The sequence below is a fragment of the Salvelinus fontinalis genome, chromosome 14 (assembly GCF_029448725.1).
Source record: "Salvelinus fontinalis isolate EN_2023a chromosome 14, ASM2944872v1, whole genome shotgun sequence".
NCBI classification, from domain to species: domain Eukaryota; kingdom Metazoa; phylum Chordata; class Actinopteri; order Salmoniformes; family Salmonidae; genus Salvelinus; species Salvelinus fontinalis.
Window position 1 is genome coordinate 22,574,756 of NC_074678.1, and position 22,330 is coordinate 22,597,085.

Consider the following 22,330-nt stretch of genomic DNA (forward strand, 5'->3'; position numbering starts at 1 on the left):
CTAGAGCTCCAGACAACATCCCTTAGTGCTTCACAACACAGACTGGCCTGCAATGACAACACAACCCCACACTAAAACCTGGCCCTATCAAGCAATAATACTATACCACTAATGTGACCCTACCGTACCAAGAGTAACAAAGCTCTCTTTCTCTCTCCCTCCAATCTGCTGGCTCTGCACTTTTCTTTTCTTCCAGGAGCTATTTTTATCACATTGAACATTTGCATCACAAAAGGAGGCAGAGCCTGTAACTTAAAGAAGGAAAGCCAGGTTTGCCGGGTCGACAGGATGTTTGATATTTTGGTTGTATTAGGATATTTGGCACAGGTTGAACAACACGTCGGTACCGGGCTCATTGAACTTAGGGGGTGCTGGGAGTGTGTGAGGGGTGAATAGAGGGCTGCTATTTTGGAATCTTTGAAGATGAAGCGATGGCAGCCTGCGCTCAGCTGTGAGCTCAGGCCAGGGGGGACTTCCTGCCCTCTGCCTCATATTCATCAGGCGATGAGGAGGAAGTCCGGCAGACTGACAGCACTGGCACCCACACACCTGGACAGAATTACACACACCTGGGGAAAAAGACACTGACCCATAGAGTGCACACTCATGAGCACGTGCACACAAATGTACACACACCCACATGTTTATGTTAACCCATCTGCATTCACCTCCAACTCCCAAACATGTCCTTCAACATGCAGTGTTATTTATTACCACTTATGCTGCCTGTCCTTCATGGGTTCCCAGCATGGGATTTACACCTGCAACTCTCTGGGTTACACTTTCGTCTGTTCCCTCAAACCCCTCAACTGTACTAATGATGCACCCACACAATGAGAGTAAGGCCCTTTTTAAATTGACAAGAGTTGAAGGATATTCGAGGTATCGATTGTTGAGATACATTACTGTAATGAGAGAGAGATAGAGAGAGAGGGAGAGAGGGGGGGAGAGATAGAGAGTGTCATAGTTGAATGCCATTTTTCCATGACATCCCGTGATGTCATGAGAGTGACTCTCACCAGTCTGTCTGTTTGTCTGTCTGACCCATGACCTTCAAACAGTGTCTTTATTTAATCCATAACCTTGCCATTTATATTGCATAATTGTTATGCTGAACAGAGGGCACACAGACTGAGAGCAATGTTTGTGTGTGTGTGTGTGTGTGTGTGTGTGTGTGTGTGTGTGTGTGTGTGTGTGTGTGTGTGTGTGTGTGTGTGTGTGTGTGTGTGTGTGTGTATATATATGTTTGTGTGTGAGGGGCTGAGGTAACTTACGTGGTGGAGGAATGAGTGGAGGGGCGGAGTTGACATTGTAGGGTGGAGGCGGGAAAGGAGGTGGGGGGAAGAAGGGGGGCATCTTAGTGGGAGTAGGCTCAGCGTCAGATGGCTTGGAAAGCACCTGTAATGCATGCATGCACACACACACAGACACACAAAAACAAAGCTCAGACTAGGTAAGCAAATTTACTAGATTAATCAAGAGGAAAGACAAGGTGTAGTTTAGAATAACACAGACACACAAACCTGGATGTTATTTCCTTCTATATTGTGACTTCTCTGTTCCTCTACCCGGCTGATGGTAACAGTTTGTTCTCCATTAACATTGGTGGTGCCGCTTGTCTTTCGACTGCCCAGAGCAGAACAGAGTAGACATGCAAAAAACCCAACACAATATGACTCTGTGCATAGATCATGCATAAAAAGGTATGCAAGTTTGGGTAAATCTCTTGTTTTTGACATGGTTTGTGGATGTGATCAGGATGTGATCTGTTTACCAGTGTATGGGTAACATCCTGATGTGGAATGAGTAGTAAGGCATTTGCCTTAAAATATATATATTGAAAAATATATAAAACACAACATGTAAATTGTTGGCGGCAGGTAGCCTGGCGGGTAGGAGTATTGAGCCAGTAACTGAAAGGTTGCTGGATCGAATCCCAGAGCTGACAAGGTAAATATCTGTCATTCTGCCCCTGAGCAAGGCAGTTAACCCACTGTTCCCTGGGCGCCGATGACGTGGCTGTCGATTAAGACAGCCCCCCGCACCTCTCTGATTCAGAGGGGTTGGGTTAAATGCGGAAGACACATTTCAGTTGAATGCATTCAGTTGTGCAACTGACTAGGTATCCCCCTTTCCCCATGTTTCATGAGCTGAAATAAAAGATTTCAGATATTCTCCATAGGCACAAAAACTTATTTCTCCCACATTTTGTGAACAAATTTGTTTACATCCATGTTAGTGAGCATTTCTCCTTTGCCAAGATAATATATCCACCTGACAAGTGTGGCATATCTATCAAGAAGCTGATTTACCAGCATGATCATTACACAGATGCACCTTGTGCTGGGGACAATAAAAGACCACTAAAATTGGCAGTTTTGTCACAGAACGACACAAATGTCTCAAGTTGAGGGAGCGTGCAATTGACTAGCTGACTGCAGGAATGTAATGTTAATTTCTCTACCATAAGCCGTCTCCAACGTTGTTTTAGAGAATTTGGCAGTACGTCCAATCGCCCTCAAAACCGCAGACCACGTGTAACCATACCAGCCCAGGACCTCCACATCCGGCATATTCCCCTGCAGGATCGTCTGAGACTAGCCACCCGGAAAGCTGATGAAACTGAGGAGTATTTGAGGAGTAATAAAGGCCTTTTGTGGGGAAAAACTAATTCTGATTGGCTGAGCCTGGCTCCCAAGTAGGTGGGCCTATGCCCTCCCAAGCCCAAACATGGCTGCGCCCCTGCCCATTCATGTGAAATCCATAGATTAGGCACTAATGAATGTATTTCAATTGACTTATTTCCTTATATGAACTGTAAGTCAGTAAAATCATTGAAATTGTTGCATGTTGCGTTAACATTTTTGTTTAGTCTATACACACACACACACACACACACACACACACACACACACACACACACACACACACACACACACACACACACACACACACACACACACACACACACACACACACACACACACACACACCGTGTTTACAAAACTTTAAATACACCTGCTCTTTCCATGACATAGACTGACCAGGTGAATCCAGGTGAAAGCTCTGATCACTTATTGATGTCAATGTAGATGGAAGGGAGGAGACAGGTTAAAGAAGGATTTTTAAGCCTTGAAACATTTGAGACATGGATTGTGTATGTGTGCCATTCAGAGGGTGAATGGGCAAGACAAAAGATTTAAGTGCCTTTGAACGGGGTATGGTAGTAGGTCCCAGGTGTAACAGTTTAACTTTAGTCCGTCCCCTCGCCCCGACCCGGACGCGAACCAGGGACCCTCTGCACACATCAACAACAGTCACCCACAAAGTATCGTTACCCATCGCTCCACAAAAGCCGCGGCCCTTGCAGAGCAAGTGGAACCACTACTTCAAGGTCTCAGAGCAAGTGAAGTAACCGATTGAAATGCTATTAGCACGCACCACCGCTAACTAGCTAGCCATTTCACATCCGTTACACAGGCACACCGGTTTGAGTGCGTCAAGAACGGCAACGCTGATGGGCTTTTCACACTCAACAGTTTCCTGTGTGTATCAAGAATGGTCCACCACCCAAAGGACATCCAGCCAACAACAGGACAGTGGTCAAAAACGGGGGATGAAAGAGAACAAAGAGGCTGACACGAATTGTGCAGAGAAACAGACTGGCTACAGTTAGTCAACTGACAGTCCAGTACAACATTGGTGCCCAAAGACCCATAAAATATACTCTTCGTACCTTGACATGAATGGGGTATGAGAGCCGATAACCTTACAGAGTTCCACTTCTTTCAGCAAAAAACAAGAGACTGCGGTTGCAGTGGGCAAAGGAACAAAAAAACACTAGACACAAGAGAATTGGAAAATTATTGCCTGGTTTGATCAATCCAGGTTCCTGCTATTTCACACTGATGGGAGGACTAGGGTATGGAGAAAACCACGAGTACATCAAATCAAATCTTATTGGTCACATACACATGGTTAGCAGATGTTAATGCGAGTGTAGCGAAATGCTTGTGCTTCTAGTTCCGACCGTGCAGTAATATCTAACAATTTCACAACAACTACCTTTCACAACAACTACAGTATATACATATGAGATGAGTAATGTAGGGTATGTAAACATTACATAAAGTGGCATTGTTTAAAGTGACTAGTGATACATTTATTACATCCAATTTTATATTATTAAAGTGGCTAGAGATTTGAGTCAGTATGTTAGTGATGGCTGTTTAACAGTCTGATGGCCTTGAGATAGAAGCTGTTTTTCAGTATCTCGGTCCCCGCTTTGATGCACCTGTTCTGACCTCGCCTTCTGGATGATAGCGGGGTGAACAGGCAGTGGCTCGGGTGGTTGTTGTCCTTGATGATCTTTATGGCCTTCCTGTGACATTGGGTGGTGTAGGTGTCCTGGAGGGCAGGTAGTTTGCTGCCGGTGATGCGTTGTGCATACCTCGCTACCCTCTGGAGAGCCTTACGGTTGTGGGTGGAGCAGTTGCCATACCAGGCGGTGATACAGCCCGACAGGATGCTCTCGATTGTGCACCTGTAAAAGTTTGTGAGTGTTTTTGGTGACAAGCCAAATTTCTTCAGCCTCCTGAGGTTGAAGAGGTGCTGTTGCGCCTTCTTCACCACACTGTCTGTGTGGCTGGACCATTTCAGATTGTCGTTGATGTGTACGCCGAGGAAATTAAAACTATCCACCTTCTCCACTACTGTCCCGTCGATGTGGATTGTAGGCCGTCTCGTCGTTGTTGGTAATCAAGCCTACCACTAGTGTCGTCTTCAAACTTGATTATTGAGTTGGAGGCATGTATGGCCACACAGTCATGGGTGAACAGGGAGTACAGGAGAGGGCTGAGAACGCACCCTTGTGGGGCCCCAGTGTTGAGGATCAGCGGGGTGGAGATGTTGTTTCCTACCTTCACCACCTGGGGGCGGCCCGTCAGAAAGTCCAGGACCCAGTTGCACAGGGCGGGGTCGAGACCAAGGATCTCGAGCTTAATGACGAGTTTGAAGGGTACTATGGTGTTAAATGCTGAGCTGTAATCGATGAACAGCATTCTTACATAGGTATTCCTCTTGTCCAGATGAGTTAGGGCAGTGTGCAGTGTGGTTGCGTCGTCTGTGGGCCTATTGGGGCGGTAAGCATCCGCGTTTCAACATTGCAGGCTGGTGGTGGTGGTGTGATGGTGTGTTTTCATGATCCACATTGGGCCCCTTGATAAAGGTGGAGCAACATTTGAAAGCCACAGAATATCTGAACAGCATTGCCAATCAGGTGTATCCCTTCATGGCAGCAGTGTATCCATCTGCAAAGTATTTTTTTCTGCAGGATAATGCCCCATGCCACAAGGCTAGGATTGTCCAGGAATGGTTCCACGAACATGGTAGTGAATTCAGCTGAATTCAGAATTCAGAATTCAGTCACCAGATATCAATCCAATTTAGCATCTGGGGGATGAGATGGAACAAGCTATTTGGAGTAGAGATCCACTACCAGCCAACTTGACAACTGTGGGAAGTATTGGTGTCAACATGGGCCAGCATCCCTGTGGAACGCGTTCCGACACCTTGTAGAGACCATTCCCCAACGAATTGAGGGTGTTGCGAGGGCAAACGGTGGTGCACTTCAATGATAGGAAGGTGTTGCTAAAGTTTTGTACACTCAGTGTATGTACAGTATATTATATAATGCCTGTGACCCCCAACACCCTCTTCCAGGTTCATTAACGCATTACCTTCTTTAACTGGGTCTTCTTCTCACTGCACTCTGCTAACATTCCCCAAATCCCCCCCCCCCCCCTCCCCAGACACAGATGGGACACTAACACCTTTTCGGTCACTAGGATTTAATCTGAAATAAACATTATAAGGGAAAAGCATAAAAACTGCATCAACCAGAAGTCACTCCCCTCTGCCCTCTAAAAGCACCCTAATATCAAATAAATATAAAAGCAAGAAGCCGACACACATATCACTACTTTATCTACTTTCTCAAAGATACATGGATTTAAAATGTGACAGAGAAGAAAGGCCCACACTAACCCTCCCTTACACTGGACACAGTCAGGCTCCTAAGCATCTTTGCAGTATTTTTGTGTGTGTGTGTGTGTGTGTGTGTGTGTGTGTGTGTGTGTGTGTGTGTGTGTGTGTGTGTGTGTGTGTGTGTGTGTGTGTGTGTGTGTGTGTGTGTGTGTGTGTGTTATTTCTCACATTATTAGCCCAGAACATTCTTTGAATAATTACATACAGCCGGAAATAACTTTTGGATATCAGAGTCGGTAACTCACCAGCATTACGACCAGAAACACAACTTTCCTGAATTGGATTCTTTGTTCTTTCTCAGTTCCATTCTATTGCTTTTAGATGTGTGTGTATTGTTGTGTATTGTTATATATTACTGCATTGTTAGAGCTAGGAACACAAGCATTTCGCTACACCCGCAATGACATCTGCTGAATATGTGTGTGCGACCAATAAAATTAAATTTGATGGAATGTGGAGAGAATGCAATACAACACAATATGTGCTCCTCCAACCAAGCATCAAGTTTGCACCACAAAGTTTCCAAACCCAGTGGCCCAACAATGCGAGACTTCTGGGAATGCTTGCAAAGCAGAAAGAAGTTGAGAGGTCAATGAGAGAAGTGAAAAATGATTCCTTAGTTGTTCATTTTCTCGAAATCTAATGGCACAACATAGATTTGAGCCAATGTCTTAAGTAGCTGAACATGTTATTACTCCAACCTTGTGAAAAACAACTTTATAATCAAAGGAGTGCCTTTGATTTGACAGCCTGCACATGTGCAGTTCGGCGTGAGACGACCATTAGAACCAATGACGTGTTCCTGCGCATTAGCTTAGCTAGCCGAACATCGCCATGACATCGCCTACAAGCATGATCTGGGATTTCTATTGGAGAAGCAGTTTCTACACATCTTCATACTAAACCATCTTTGTTTGAACTTTCACCCTTCCGGAGCCACCAGCGTTCGTTCTCACAGCTCAACAGAGGGATCAAGAGGGTCTGTAGTGTAGGGAGGCCTTATTTAACATTTCATCCGCTGCACAATGCTGTGTGTATTTGTGTTTGTCATGCTTGGACTTTCTGCTTCCCTTCTGTCGGTCATGTCACTGAGAGAGGGAGAAGCGTGACCACTGAGTAACGCTCAGACTCACATCACCTCCCCTGAGGGGAACCTTGCTGAGGGAGGCGGGTATCATATAGAGACGGACCTTTACTTAAGTGGCCTGTGTTAATCACCCTTATCCCCCTCAGTCTGTAGTCTGGACCACCCTGACATGAGCCCTGCTAAACTCACAAGAGACAGGATTGGAGGGAGCGAGCAAGAAAGTAGGAGAGGGACAGAGCCAGAGGGAAAGCAAGGAGGGGAGGGGTGGAGGAGTGTGTGTTTGTGATAGTCCATCACTCTTCCTTATGAGGTGCAGAGCACCTGGTGCCTGAGTGGAACCAGAATGAGTCCATGGGGCTGAGAGGACAGGAGTGTTTACGAACAGTCTGCTAACGTCTTCTGCTACGGGCTCAAGCCCGTAAATGATTGGCCCATGTAATTGAGCAGTAAAACTCCAGGGCCCCAGTCTTCACACAGTAAAAGCAGCTCCCCGCAGGGCTCTGCCTACCCCAACGCTAAAAACTTCCCTTCACAGGTGGCCGTTAACGGGAATGTGACGGAAGGTGGTGCGCATGAGGACTTCATTAGAGGGAACAGAGCAGTTTAACTAAGCAACGCTCGCAGCACCTCTACCTTTATTTCTAGCCATTTAATAGTTAAGTAACTTAACATACCTTCCATGAATTATCACTTCAAAACATTTCCGGATGTAATGTGTTCGGTAAGAACATTACCTCAGACACAGGTACCACTGACCAATACAAACTTGACCCATTGACCACCCTGATGGGTTCCAGGTGGCAGTGACCAGTGAAGTGAGGCAGTGATGACCTGCTGGTAGTGGTTACCACAGACATATGTAGTCTGGTTATTCATGCCACAGCTGCTGTGATACATACAGTGGGGGAGAGGGGGACAAATCAGGGTACCTACCTGGACAAGGCTGATTTGTTGTGGTTGCTGGGGAAGGAGTAGTCAGATCTAAAGCAGGGAAGGCCCCCATTCCTGGACCTAAGAGGAAGAACAACTCACTCACACACACAGCTTCAACAATGTCAAAGCCTGAGAATGTTTCTTTAATGGGAACAATTATTGTACTTATATTGTGATAATGCATAATCTTGTATCCAGGTCCAAAAAGAATGACATATTTTACCATGAGTTTAGTGGCTGAAGCGTGGTTTATGACCTCATACCCCATGCATAGTCTCCTCTGGTTCTCACAGTAGGCTTTCCAGGAGTCAAATCAAATCAAATGTATTTATAAAGCCCTTCTTACATCAGCTGATATCTCAAAGTGCTGTACAGAAACCCAGCCTAAAACCCCAAACAGCAAGCAATGCAGGTGTAGAAGCACGGTGGCTAGGAAAAACTCCATAGAAAGGCCAAAACCTAGGAAGAAACCTAGAGAGGAACCAGGCTATGAGGGGTGGCCAGTCCTCTTCTGGCTGTGCCGGGTTATTTAGGTTTCTCCAGAATTAAATAATTCTAACTTGATTATTTAGTAGACTTCACTTGCATATATTCAGTCAACACATATCATGGAATATAATTGAACATTTTCGTTTCTCCATGCTTGTCTCTGAAATAGACATCCTGCTGAAATAGACATCCAGGCTATATATAATGATATTTTGGAGATAATTTTGTTTTCAAAAAACAACAGTGAGCGATTGTAGGCCAAAATAATATTTATCAAGGCCAAAATATAGCCCTGCTAATAGCCGTAACGATGCTGTACAATGTGACCATGTGTGTTTGAAAGAGTATTTTCTAGTAAGCAACAATTTGTTTGCCTTCATTAGACAACTTTGTTCCTGTAATTCAGTGATATTTATTCCAATAGTAATTTGTTATGGATCCATAACTAAATCAACATTTCATTGAGTGTTTTTATCATTATTTTATTAAGGAAAGCATGAAGATGCTGGTGAAGAAATACAGCACTGTTAAGTATATGCTTTTACATTTGGATAATAAAGCATTATGAAGATATAAGCCACCTGCATGTGTTTACTAGGCTACTGTGCACTGACAAGTAAACAGCCTACAGTACATACTGTAGTAAACATGGTAAAGTGCCTAATTCCTTACATAAGGGAGAGCAGGCCATGTCCAGACTTTCTCGGTGACCTCAAGTACCTTCAATAATGGCTGTACTAGAGAATGCGGGCACGTGGGAGACCGGGGTTCAATTCCCCGATGGGGAGGAAGAAGTAGGCTGTCCTTGTAAATAAGAATTTGTTCTTAACTGATTCCATATCAAATTATTTATATAGCCCTTCTTACATCAGCTGATATCTCAAAGTGCTGTACAGAAACCCAGCCTAAAACCCCAAACTGCAAGCAATGCAGGTGTAGAAGCACGGTGGCTAGGAAAACCCCCCTAGAAAGGCCAAAACCTAGGAAGAAACCTAGAGAGGAACCAGGCTATGAGGGGTGGCCAGTCCTCTTCTGGCTGTGCCGGGTAGAGATTATAACAGAACATGGCCAAGATGTTCAAATGTTCATAAATTACCAGCATGGTCAAATAATAATAATCACAGTAGTTGTCGAGGGTGCAGCAAGACAGCACCTCAGGAGTAAATGTCAGTTGGCTTTTCATAGCCGATCATTAAGAGTATCTCTACCGCTCCTGCTGTCTCTAGAGAGTTGAATACAGCAGGTCCGGCACAGGTAGCACGTCTGGTGAACAGGTCAGGGTTCCATAGCCGCAAGCAGAACAGTTGAAACTGGAGCAGCAGCACGGCCAGGTGGACTGGGGACAGCAAGGAGTCATCATGCCAGGTAGTCCTGAGGCATGGTCCTAGGGCTCCGGTCCTCCGAGAGAGAGAAAGAAAGAGAGAAAGAGAGAATTAGAGAGAGCATACTTAAATTCATGTCCTCGTTAAAGCCATAGTTAAAGTAGTCTGAGAAGTGCGAGCCTAAACACAAACACAACCGAAAGCTGAACAGACCGTATTACAGACCATTCATCAGCCAGGCCTGAGTTTACACCTGCAACAGAACACGCACAGACATAATCTCACTCCAGGGTTTCCGATGTGGCCCTGGACATTTGTCCAACAGCATTTTAATTTACCGGACATTTGAGAAATGTATCGGAACCATATGCATTGGGCGTCAACCCACATTGCTCAGAATGACAGAAATCACATTTAGATTATGGTAATTCATTTTAACAGGACATGCAAGTCAAGGATGCAACAACGTGTGTCATTCTTACTGAATTCTGATGTGCACTTTGAAGATGTTGGAATAACCGACCAGATTTACTTTCCCAGCCAATCTACTATCCTCCATAGTAGAAAAGTGTACCTATTCGATTGGTCAGACTGTCAAGAAAGAAATGGCCTTTTCCAAACAGACTCTGGGCCAGTTGTAGGATGATAGATCCCAAATTCATACAACCAGTAGGCCTAGGCTACATAAAAAAAACTTTGAAAAGCAATGAGTTTGATGCAACAGATCAGAACATTTAGCTTAAAATGTTGATAAACTATTATTTCTTCACATTATGAGCGCAACAATGCACACAAGGCAGTAGGCTCTGCACAAATGTTTGTTCCATAATGCAATTAGCAGGAAAACAACTTTTTCAAAAGCACACAGCACATGCAAGCGGTTTCAGAGATGAAAATATCCGTTAGAAATGTAGAAAGAGGGGAGATATAAAGATGCAACAACTAGCATGGGTTGCTAATATGACTAGGATTGTGCTTTGGCTACTGGACAATGAAAGAAAACTAGTAGAACATGAGAGAAATAGGCTTCTGGTTTCAATGGCATATGGAAATCTTTATAAAATAATTGCCTCCACAGATATGGTCAGATTTTTGCTAGGCTACTTTGAAGCAAGGTAAGACATGCCTCATAATATGTAGTAAAACGTTCAAGTTTCAAACAATGAAGTATGTTTTGAAAATGCATACTGCCTCCAGCTCATTACAACGTGATGTGTGATGTGCTAACGTGCTAATGAATCCTGCCTTCTGTTGCCTATGCATTTGAATGGCAAATGGGAAGCGCGCTTCAATTACCAGTGGAGAAATACAATTAAAAATGCTCATTTTAATCGTGGCCATCAAAACGTTTAACACGCGATTGCATTTAGAAATGTTGAGCAATGACTGGGATTATAAAAGCATGTTTCACTCCAGCAGCAACGACTCAGCTGTTTGAGGATCTGTAGCAGTAACTCTCAGCTCTCGCGCTGTCTGACAGATTTTCCGCTTAAGGGCTCTGTATCTGTATGCTGTTTGTGTGTGAAAAATGTGTGATAAATAAGATGCATAATGAATATACACACGCCAATTTAATTCCACTCAATTATGCTAATTATCCTATAGACCGATAAGCATGACCAGTCAAAAGCATTATTTTGCAATCAACCCTAACCCTTACCCAGCATCAATTTTATTTATCGTTTTTTCTATTATTATTATATTTTTGTGTCATCAGCCAAAATCCAGCTATTACAGGCAGAAACTCTGCTTCACACCAACCAACACACACACCACTTACCATGCTTTCTCCATGGCTTTTCTTCAAAAGACTCCACGTCGACCTCCAACACAGGGATTCCGTTAACACTGCCCTGTGCATCCACGTCCACTCCTGTGGCTTTGGGGCAAACTGCACCAGAGATGACAGGACACACAGTCAGTGACACATTCACATCACACTCTTGCCACTACAATTAATGAGAGTCCGGATGAGTAACTAATGGTGCGTTCACGTGCTAGTCGGAATTAGGAATACTCTGACATTTCCGACTAGCAGGTGACGCGGAACAAGCATGCACTGACACATACATGACCTATGTGGCCTAGGTGAGGAGTGTTTACCTGACGCATGTGTTCTCCCTGCAGCCTTAATGATGAGATTAACAGGCATGGATCCAAAGGCACTACACAATGAAAGAAACAAAAACCAAAACACACACAGTTATCATCATCACCACCACCAAGGGGACACACACTGAGAGACATGCTGCCTCCATGACTCTGGGCAATGTGCTTTGAAGAACCTTGAAAGTGACATGGGGTGGGGAGAATAAGGCATGCTGCCAAATATGCATACTGTAACATGGAACCATAATCATGACTCATAAAATGATCTGAGAAAGGAGAGGCAACAGCAACTGACGTCGGTCGCGCTGACAGTCAGGTGAAAAAAAGCTCTCTTCAAAAGGTTTTTCCATCTAACAGTGTACAGGGTCTGATATATAATGTTCTTTTCAACTCAAATTGGATCTTCAAAACTAATCCAGATTGCAGGACAGTAACACACTGCTGTATTTAACATGTTGCTGTTGTCTAGACTCTCACCTGAACGGCTGAAACGAGGCTCCAATGGTTACACACACGCCATCATCATCCTCATTGTCGCTGTCACTTTCTTGGTCTTCCTGACCTGTATCCTGGCATTACAGGAACACAAAGACAAAGATGGAGACAACATACATTCATATAAGCATTACATGCATCACACACACAGTTAATGAGGAATATGCTAAGTAGCAAGAAGGGTTCTGAGGGAATCCATGATGGGTTTCCATCAAAACAGAAGTGTTGTTTATCCCAGGTTTACTCCTCCATAACCCTGAGCAGTAGGTACCTGTTTCACTACTCCATTCTCATGGACCTCAGCAGTCGGCTAGGGCTTTGCACTGTGAAAAAAACATAACATCACTAGAAAAACACAGTCAGTTTAGATTGAGACTTTTGTAACATTTGAAGAATAGAGTACAGGGGAATGTTAAGAGATTTGCAAAAAGGGATATTACTTAACTTGTCTGCAGACTGCATACTGTACATTTCCTTGTAAAGGGATGAAAGTAAAATGACAGCCTATTGCTGGAAGAATCCCTAATGTAATGTAATGGTCGAGCAGCTCAGAGAGACTGTTTGATTCTGAAAACACTGTGTTTACTCTGAGGCAATACGCTTTAACAAAGCCGAACACAGCGACCATCATAGCCCCTATCTAAATGGAGCCTTAGATCCACTTTACCACGCTCACAAACAAACAGCGCCTGCCCGGCCAAGGATTTAACGAGCATCCAAATAGTTCTTAATGTTCCACTTGACTGGCTGCACATTTCAGGCGTTGCACATAGTGGCATCAGATACACACACAACACAGAGATAACAATATTGCTCAGTCATTATTGAGCAGTGAAAAGTGCATTATATCTAAATGCTTCATTAATAAAGCACAATTGGTCCTAATGGGGAATGAAGCCACCAGCCCATCTCATTCTGAATCAGTTCACTGCTTACTGTTGTAAGTGATCACTCATGGTCAAAATGGTTTGAAAGCAAGAATCATTTAGTGCAAATAGGGGAGATGAAGCTGGAGATCATAAAACAGGTAGGGTATAATGGCAAATATTTGTAGAATCAGTACTGGCTGACTCAGAGTGAATACTGTGCCTGTGTTGTGAATCTCAAAAAACATCAAATAGAGGTGTGATGACTATATTATTCGTGTAGACAACTAAAAAGGTGTAATTTGTGTAAAAGACAACTTATGCTTGCTTCAGAAATACGGAGGGTGTGACGCAATTGCAGAGCCTCAGCAGGCCAAATAGAGCTCTGTACCGCGTCGCCGTGCGTCTCACAAATTTTGTAACAATGCGAGGACTCCGTAAAGCTCCACATTAACATGATTGGTTGACAGTAGGGAGGTTGTGTAAAAAGAAGAAGCAAGAAGTATGAATGCTCTGACTGACTTTTGAAGAGGACGCATCACAGTAAATGCCTTACGGCCACTGCAGATTTCGAATTGACTAAATTAAACTAAGTCTTTTACAAAAGGAAAAAATTGACAGTATAGTCTAGTAGTATCCACGTCTGATTTTCTAGTACGCTAAGTGTGTATTTGAGATCTAGGTAATCCACTTGGCACAAACTGGATGAATTAACATTGTTCTTCAACCACCCTTGAATAGACTTGAATTGATGTCTGTGCCCAGTGGGAAGTGATGAATTGAGGATGGAATAGGTGACTGTCTGCTATGTACAAACAGAAGTTTAACAGTAGGTGTTTTACCTGTCGCCTGGCACTTACCCATTAGGTGCCTCTTCCTCTGCCTTCTCCTCAATCTCATATATCACAGAGAAGAACCAGTATCAACATGTTTACAACATACACTCAAAATCAAAACAGACAATATCACAGTTGTCTCAAAATATCTAAATGCCTGAACTCAATAATTCCTTGTGCTTGCAATTTTATTTAATAGTCACTGGACATTGTTCTCATATTCACTCCCTACCAAAAACGTTACAGGAAATAAGCGGCAGGAGAAAACAACCCAGTGTCGCACTGTCAACGTGGTACGCTGTCGCACGTGTTGTTTCTGGTGTTGTGGTTAGCTTGCTAGCTAAAATAAATTTGACAGCTCATTATTTGCCAGACACAGAATGGTAACTTAACCCTATAAAAATGTAAATATTTGAGAGCTAAATAGGGTCGTATCTGTTTTGACTACCTCCATATAACAATTATTCCTCTTCATAGCCCCTGCTTGCATCAGAAGCTTTGTCATTTTCTTCTGCGGACACAGTCTCTCCAAATTCAGTCACTTCTTCTGAATCACACAACTTGACAGTTACCCCAGCAAATAAAATAAATCGCAATGAAATAACGTTACCAGTTATTTCGCCAAACTCGAGATTTTCACAGCACATATTTTCAAGTTTCAAACTGTTAGTTACAAAGGTGAAATTAAAAAAAATACGGAAAGGACAGCTTGTCACCTTATCAGTCAAAAACAGTGACAGTTTACTTTAATACACACACACGTTTCCATAGCGACAGTCCACTTTTCACGGGCATAAATCCACGTTGGAAGAAACAGCAGTTTCATATTGGTCAGTATGTATTGAGATTCTCTTTTTTTCGCTTCAGTGTATTAATTTTGCAATTTTGTTTCTGAGCATCATGATAAGCATATCTAATTTGTATGTTTTTCTTATTTACTCAAGACATGTATTTGTGTGTAGTGTGGCTAGTATATTGCTAAATGAGGAAACTCAATTCAGCCTAATTTCTGTTTTTAATAAACAGAAAATTCTGAACATTCCCAAATGAAACCGGTGCAGCACGTGTATGGTTACGTATATCTGTCGCGACGTGGTATGTCACGTCACCATTAAGAGACTCATGTGTTGGTGTTGTTGTTTTGGAATGGCTTTTGCCTGACAATTTTATAGAAATCTTCTACTTTTCGCTCGGTCTAAACGACAGTATCATCTCCACAATGTTACCAACTGAGGGCTTTACGTGTTTCCCCGGTCAGATGTGGGACAGAGTGTTGTCAAAGGTAAAGAAAGCGGTGGTTTTCATGGACGACAAGTGTGCTGAGAGTCTTCACTGGAACGGTGGAGCTACCAGTGTATTTGAGTCTGGTGCTCGTAATTTAAAACAGTTCTCGAGCTTCGAAGCCGGTGGTGAAAACGAACCAAAGGCAGTGTTTGTGGTGAGCACTTTGCTCAAAGGGAGAACAGCTGACATTATACAAGACATCGTTGGCCTCAGTCATTTTCAGTACTGTGTCGTTTTCACCACCGTAGCCCACTCCATACACCTCCTCGCTAACCATGTCACTGCTGTATTAGAGGGGAACCCTGTGTTCGAGCAGTTTGAAGATAAACTGTGCGAATGGATGGGAGATATGAATTACACCGCTGAAGTCATGCATGCCCCCGTGGTCTTTGCTCCGGTGTCACCACAGCTCCTTCTCGCGCCTACCTTCGCGCACCTGTTCCCGCTGCTGCCACGGGACCTCGAGACCATCAATATAAAGCGCCCAGAGAAGAAGAGGTTCGGAAGCTTGACTGATGTTGACTTGCACTCTCTTACTCCAGAGCTGCAGATTGAAATTAAATCTCTAGCCTCTGCGGTTAATTCCATGTTTGAGTCCACCAGCACCCGGGAGGAGAGCTTCGCCTTGGGTCCAATGAGCCGTCTCATCGCTGGGGAACTTGCCAATCATCCTCAAGCCAAAAACCGCAGAAAGACAGCACCCAATAAAGCATCCATCGTCTTCATCGACAGGACACTGGATCTAACAGGTGCATAACACAGTCTTGTACAACTACTGATGTCCATAAATATGCCAAGCTGCAGCCCTGAGTGCAACATTCACACTTTCCACATAGAATTATTTAATTGCTGCTCCTCCCTGCCTAACAGAAAGGGCATTTGATTGTCATTCTTCCTTATTCCATATTCTATTCCCCTTACACACAGAATTAATTCATGTTTACATGGACCTTGTTTTTGGTTTAAATCTCTCTGTTTTTCCTTGTCCTCAGGGGCTGCTGGTCACCATGGTGACAGCCTGGTGGAGAAGATATTTACTGTGCTGCAGCCTTTGCCAGGACACACCACTGATGTGCAGGTGGACATGCTGGAGCTCACTAACCTGCAGCGCACCCCTGACTCACAGCCTACCCTGGCTCCAGGCTGCCTCGTACAGACCCAGTGAGTACATCTGTGCTGGAGCAGTTATAGCAAAAATATTATACTACTGTTGAAAAGTCAAATTTCACATGATTCATATCCTGTATGATAGTTCACTTTTATAGACCCTGGAAATACTTTTTTGACAATCTATCTGGGATTTAAATACGGATGGAGCCAGATATTGTTAGGGTTAGGATTTGAAAGAGGGTTGCAGTTTGGCTGGGCCTATAATTATATTTCGTGTAGGCACAGGGGATATAGAAAAGGCGGAGACTAGAGAATGGGTTTTGTAAGTTTCTAAACTAGGTCACCTCTGATCAGCAGTCATTATACTGCTGTAACTGTTCTTGTTTTCTCATAATTTAAGCAAAAGTTTCCTTGACTTGCTGGCCTTTCTGCCCATGTAATTTCCTTTGGTCAGAGTTGTGGGTTAATCTGACTGTAGTTCTGCTATGATGTGTGTTTATCTACCCAAGGCTCTAATATATCATAGCTACTGTATAACAAGGTTTCTAATGTTGCTGTAAAAGAGAATATATTCTCAGTCAATTTACCTGGTAAAGGTAAATAATATATGTTTAGGTTAATTTATCTTGGCCCACAGGGGGTAAACAGGTTTGTGTGTTGTGCTGAATCTCTCTCCTTTCACCCATTCTCTCTCTCCCTCTCTCTCACCCACTCTCTCTGTCTCTTGCTCTCTCTTAATTGTTTTTCTCTGAGTCTTTCTCAGTCATTCTCTCGCTCTTTCACCCTCCCCTACCCCTTACGTTTATGGGGGAACACATGACTTGTATTAAGTAACAGAGGTTCAGTGGAGCTTGCCTCCAGTCTGGCCATTGGGTGTGCACGTGTTGGCCTCTTATGGTGAGGCTGTTGTACATGGCAGGGATTAGTCCTAACATCATGTGTTCAACTCTTCCTCTTCCTCTGCCTCTTCATGTGGTTGCAGGAGGAAAATACTTTCATTGGCTATGAAAACGGTTGGCCAGCTCTGCTCTACAATATTTTCTAACTCGTTTGCCTGAATGGGCACCCGCTCCTACCCAGTGGGTGGTTGATCTGGAATGGAGCAGGCCCTGTTTGAGCAAGGTGGGAGGTTTAGTTCTAATGGAACGGTTCTGCTGGTTCTGCTGGGTAAGAGCAGCTCAGACAGGGAGGGTACTGTAGCGTTTAATTTGAGCATATCAGGGGGTAGAGCAGGCCCCACTGACTCCCAGACAGAGGTTTTCGTCTGGAGCATTTAGGCTACACCAAGCACCTGCACATTCCCACAGATCTCTCACTATGTGGATGAACTCAATTTACTATGTCCTGATTAGCAAATCCAGAATGTGTTGATCATTTGGAGGTTCTGGTGGCTCTACAGAAAGTCTTGCAAATGCAGCCTACTTCAGACTAGCTATATTTTCTAACATCCAAAAAGGGGATTGAGGTGAGGGACAAAGCTGCAGTTTGTTGACCTGGATTGGGAAGCAGACCTTTGGGGGTGTTAGGCTGTATTAGATAGTATCCTCTTCCTTGCTATCAGTTTTTAGCATCAGGATTCAGACTTTCATCAGAGAGCGACTCCGAGCCAAATGTGTTATCGCAGAGAGCAGTCGGGAAGGATGGGATCAGTTATCTCTCGCTCTCTCACACACACAAGTGGAGATAGCAGTAATTGGATGATCTCGCAGCCAGGGGCCGTGGTGTCTGTAGGGGCTGAGTGTGTGACTTGTGCCAGCAGGAGTGTTATTGCCTTCCCTATCTCAGAGCAGATGGGCCAGTTGACTCTTATCACATCTGTTTAGGAGATTGAAGCGTAGCCCAGACACACTGAGGTTAAAGCACCTGGAGCTCCTGGCCCATTTTACACTCTCAAAGAACATTTGTTCACAATCTTTTGGTTTAAAGTTGTAATGTGTTTGTCTATACCGGATACATAGTTTAACGCTTTTAATGTCACAAGTACAGTGAAAAGCCTTTCTTGCAAACTCAAAAACCAACAATGCAATAAATCAGTAACATTGTAATACTAGTAAAAACACATGAGAAATAAGAACAATTATGAAGAACAAATAGATTGGTTAACGCAGCATCAGGCTGGTTCCACTAGGCTAATAACTTTATGCACATGTTTTGATTTATTGATGGAAGGCTTGGGATCAAGTCTGTATAGATTGGCTTTGTAGCCCTGTTCACATGATACAGGTACAGTATGAATTGTTATGCTTTGCTGGTTATGGGGCCCAGCCAGGCTACACAGTATGATTGGCTGTATTATGAAATCCCTCCCAGTCAGCATTGATTTGATTTGTGTCTGACCGCCTCGTCTTATGTAGCAACATTTTAAATTGTGTTTTTTTACATTGGATAAATGTAGAGACTCAGAGCTACTAAATTTTATATCATACACTGCAGTTGAGGAATAATCGGAAAGTATTTCTGCTTTGAAAGTTGATTAACTTGTAACCCCACTTTTGAGAAAATGTCCCATGAATGTTTTTGGTACACCTAATGGAGACCTCTACTTTGTCTACACCCATTCAGCATTGTTCACACCCTCTTAAGCCTTAGCCCTACACATCTCTTTAAGGATTCACATGTGAGGCCATGTGCTAAACAGAATGAGTAGTTTAGTAAACAACCAAAGATTTCAAGACTAAAAGTGGTAAAAGTAGTAGCATACAATAAGGAAAAACTCCTGGTTAAAAAATACACTGTTGTTCTTCACATTGCCATCTCTGGCAAACACACACTATATCAAATAGCATCTTTATTTGTCACATGCACAGGATACAGATGGTGGAAATGGTACAGTGAAATGGTTACTTGCATAGTAGCAATATCAGAAACAGAAAGTGTCCAGATAAAAATAATTACAAATTATTAGATGACGCTTACCTGACACACTTGTCTAAATTGATGGGTCATGTGAAGGAAATGCTATAACCACCCCCCAGCCACATAGCTAAGTGGATGGGTCACTATTGTCTAGACATGTACACATGTTCATGAAATACAATAGATGGCCGTAATCAACCCCAGACACACCTGGCTAACTTGATGGGTCATGTAATCATCTGGTGAAGTGGAATCTTTTGTTTAGACATGTAGCTAGCAAGCTAAACAATGAACCAGCATAATCCCAACTCGTACTACTGCCAATACAAACATTGTCATAGCTGTAGTAAGAGTCTCCAGGTAGTTAAAGTGCTAACCAACTAGGTTCAATGGCTAACATTAGGCTATAACTAGCAATGCAAATGTTTTTTCTGATTCAAATAATATTACTATACAGATCATACACGTGACGTTAGCTAGAGAGCCAGCAAGCTAACATTCGCTAGCTAGCTAACAGTGCGCTTTAATTTGCAGTGAAAATTACTTTGTCAAAATTAGAAACGTATAATATCTGAAAATGTATCTAGACTCTTACCGTATACATGGCTGAACGCTTCACTGCAGACTGGAACCATTTAACTCTGTTTTGTTTGTAGCTACATCTTGTTTGGTCAGCGTTGTGTCAAGTCACTCTTTTTCCAATGGATTTGTCGATAGCGCCTGCTAAATTCAGGGCATTGATGTTGTTGAGAAAAGTTGCTAAACTTTTTTGTAGTTCTCAATGGCTAACGTTATCTTTAAAAAACAGCGCAGTAGAAAGGACTATCAACACATACTGAGCAGCTCACGTTTATAGACAGAAGTATGCTACATGGCAGACCAATCCTAACTCATCTGCCGGCATGTCCAGCCCATATATTATCGCAGCCAATCGTGGTTAGCGTGACGGTTCCTGTATTTTTCCATGGCTAAACCAACTAGACTTATAATTTTAACAATTGTATTCATATTTACAGATGGAATACAAGTTTGTTATAAAAGCACATGAAAGTTCATATGTAACAAAAGGCATTTATTTAAAAAAATAAAAATAAAAAACTTTCAAATACTTCTCCTGTGAAGTAGTGAGTCACATTTGTTGATATATTCTTGTCAAATTTAAAACTTTATTTGTCACATGCTTCGAATACAACAAGTGTAGACCTTACCGTGAAATGCTTACTTATAAGCCCTTAACCAACAGTGCAGTTCAAGAAGAGGTAAGAAAATATTTACCAAATAAACTAAAGTAAAAAGTGATAAAAAGTAACACAATGACGAGGCTATATACAGAGGGTACCGGTGCTGAGTCAGTGTGCGTGTGTACAGGTTAGTTGAGGTAATTTGTGCATGTAGGTAGGGGTGACATGACTATGCATAGATAATAACAGCGAGTAGCAGCAGTGTACAAAACAAATGGAGGGGTGTCAATGTAAATAGTCCGGTGGCCATTTGTTTAATTGTTCAGGAGTCTTATGGCTTGGGCGTAGAAGCTGTTAAGGAGCCTTTTGGTCCTAGACTTGGCGCTCCGGTACCGCTTGCCATGCGGTAGCAGAGAAAACATGGGTGACTGGAGTCTCTGACGATTTTATGGGCTTTCCTCTGACATCGCCTATTATATAGGTCCTGGATGGCAGTAAGCTCGGCCCCAGTGATGTACTGGGCCATACGCACTACCCTCTGTAGTGCTTTACGGTCAGATGCCGAGCAGTTGCCATACCAGGCGGTGATGCAACTGGTCAGGATGTTCTCGATGGTGCAGCTGTAGCACTTTTTGAGGTTCTGGGGACCCATGTCAAATCTTTTCAGTCTCCTGAGGGGGAAAAGGTTTTGTCATGCCCTCTTCACGACTGTCTTGGTGTTTTTGGACCATGATAGTTTGTTGGTGATGTGGACACCAAGGAACTTGAAACTCTCGACCCGCTCCACTACAGCCCTGTTGATGTTAATGGGGGCATGTTCGGCACGCCTTTTCCTGTAGTCCATGATCAGCTCCTTTGTCTTGCTCACATTGAGCTCATCGTTGTCGGTGATCAGGCCTACTACTGTTGTGTCGTCAGAAAACCTAATGTTGGAGTCGTGTTTGGCCACGCAGTCGTGGGTGAACAGGGAGTACAGGAGGGGATTAAGTACAAATCCCCTGATTGGCCCCAGTGTTGAGGATCAGTGTGGAAGATGTGTTTGAATCCTACCCTCACAACCTGGGGGCGGCCCATCAGGAAGTCCAGGATCCAGGTGCAGAGGGAGGTGTTTAGTCCCAGGGTCCTTAGCTTAGTGATGAGCTTTGTGGGCTCTATAGTGTTGAACGCTGAGCTGTAGTCAATGAACAGCAATCTCACATAGGTGTTCCTTTTGTCCAGATGGGAAAGGGCGGTGTGGAGTGCGATTGAGATTGCGTGATCTGTTGGGGCGGTTTGTGAATTGGAGTGGGTCTAGGGTATCTGGGAGGATGCTGTTGATATGAGCCATGACGAGCCTTTCAAAGAACTTCATGGCTACCGACGTGAGTGCTACGGGGCGGTAATAATTTAGGAAGGTGGTAAATGGACCGCTATGAATAATATAAACTCAGCAAAAAAAAAGAAACGTCCTCTCACTGTCAACTGCGTTTATTTTCAGCAAACTTAATGTGTAAATATTTGTATGAACATAACAAGATTCAACAACTGAGACATAAACTGAACAAGTTCCCCAGACATGTGACTAACAGAAATGGAATAATGTGTCCCTGAACGAAGGGGGGGTCAAAATCAAAAGCAACAGTCAGTATCTGGTGTGGCCACCAGCTGCATTAAATACTGCAGTGCATCTCCTTCTCGTGGACTGTACCAGATTTGCCAGTTCTTGCTGTGAGATGTT

The 22,330-nt window shown here is 43.4% G+C and overlaps 1 protein-coding gene and 1 pseudogene across 1 annotated transcript in view; one reads left to right on the forward strand and one right to left on the reverse strand.

The window, feature by feature from the left end:
- Positions 1–15,126, reverse strand: part of LOC129811152 (pre-mRNA 3'-end-processing factor FIP1-like) — a 35,461-nt pseudogene extending 20,335 nt beyond the window's left edge.
- Positions 15,127–15,272: 146 nt separating this feature from the next.
- The window catches only part of LOC129869628 (sec1 family domain-containing protein 2-like), a 196,470-nt gene continuing 189,412 nt past the window's right edge, over positions 15,273–22,330 (forward strand). Inside the window, exons 1-2 of the mRNA XM_055944215.1 lie at positions 15,273–16,215; positions 16,459–16,627. Of these exons, the coding sequence (XP_055800190.1) occupies positions 15,402–16,215; positions 16,459–16,627 (983 nt within the window). The 5' untranslated portion in view covers positions 15,273–15,401. The remainder of the gene's footprint in view (positions 16,216–16,458; positions 16,628–22,330) is intronic.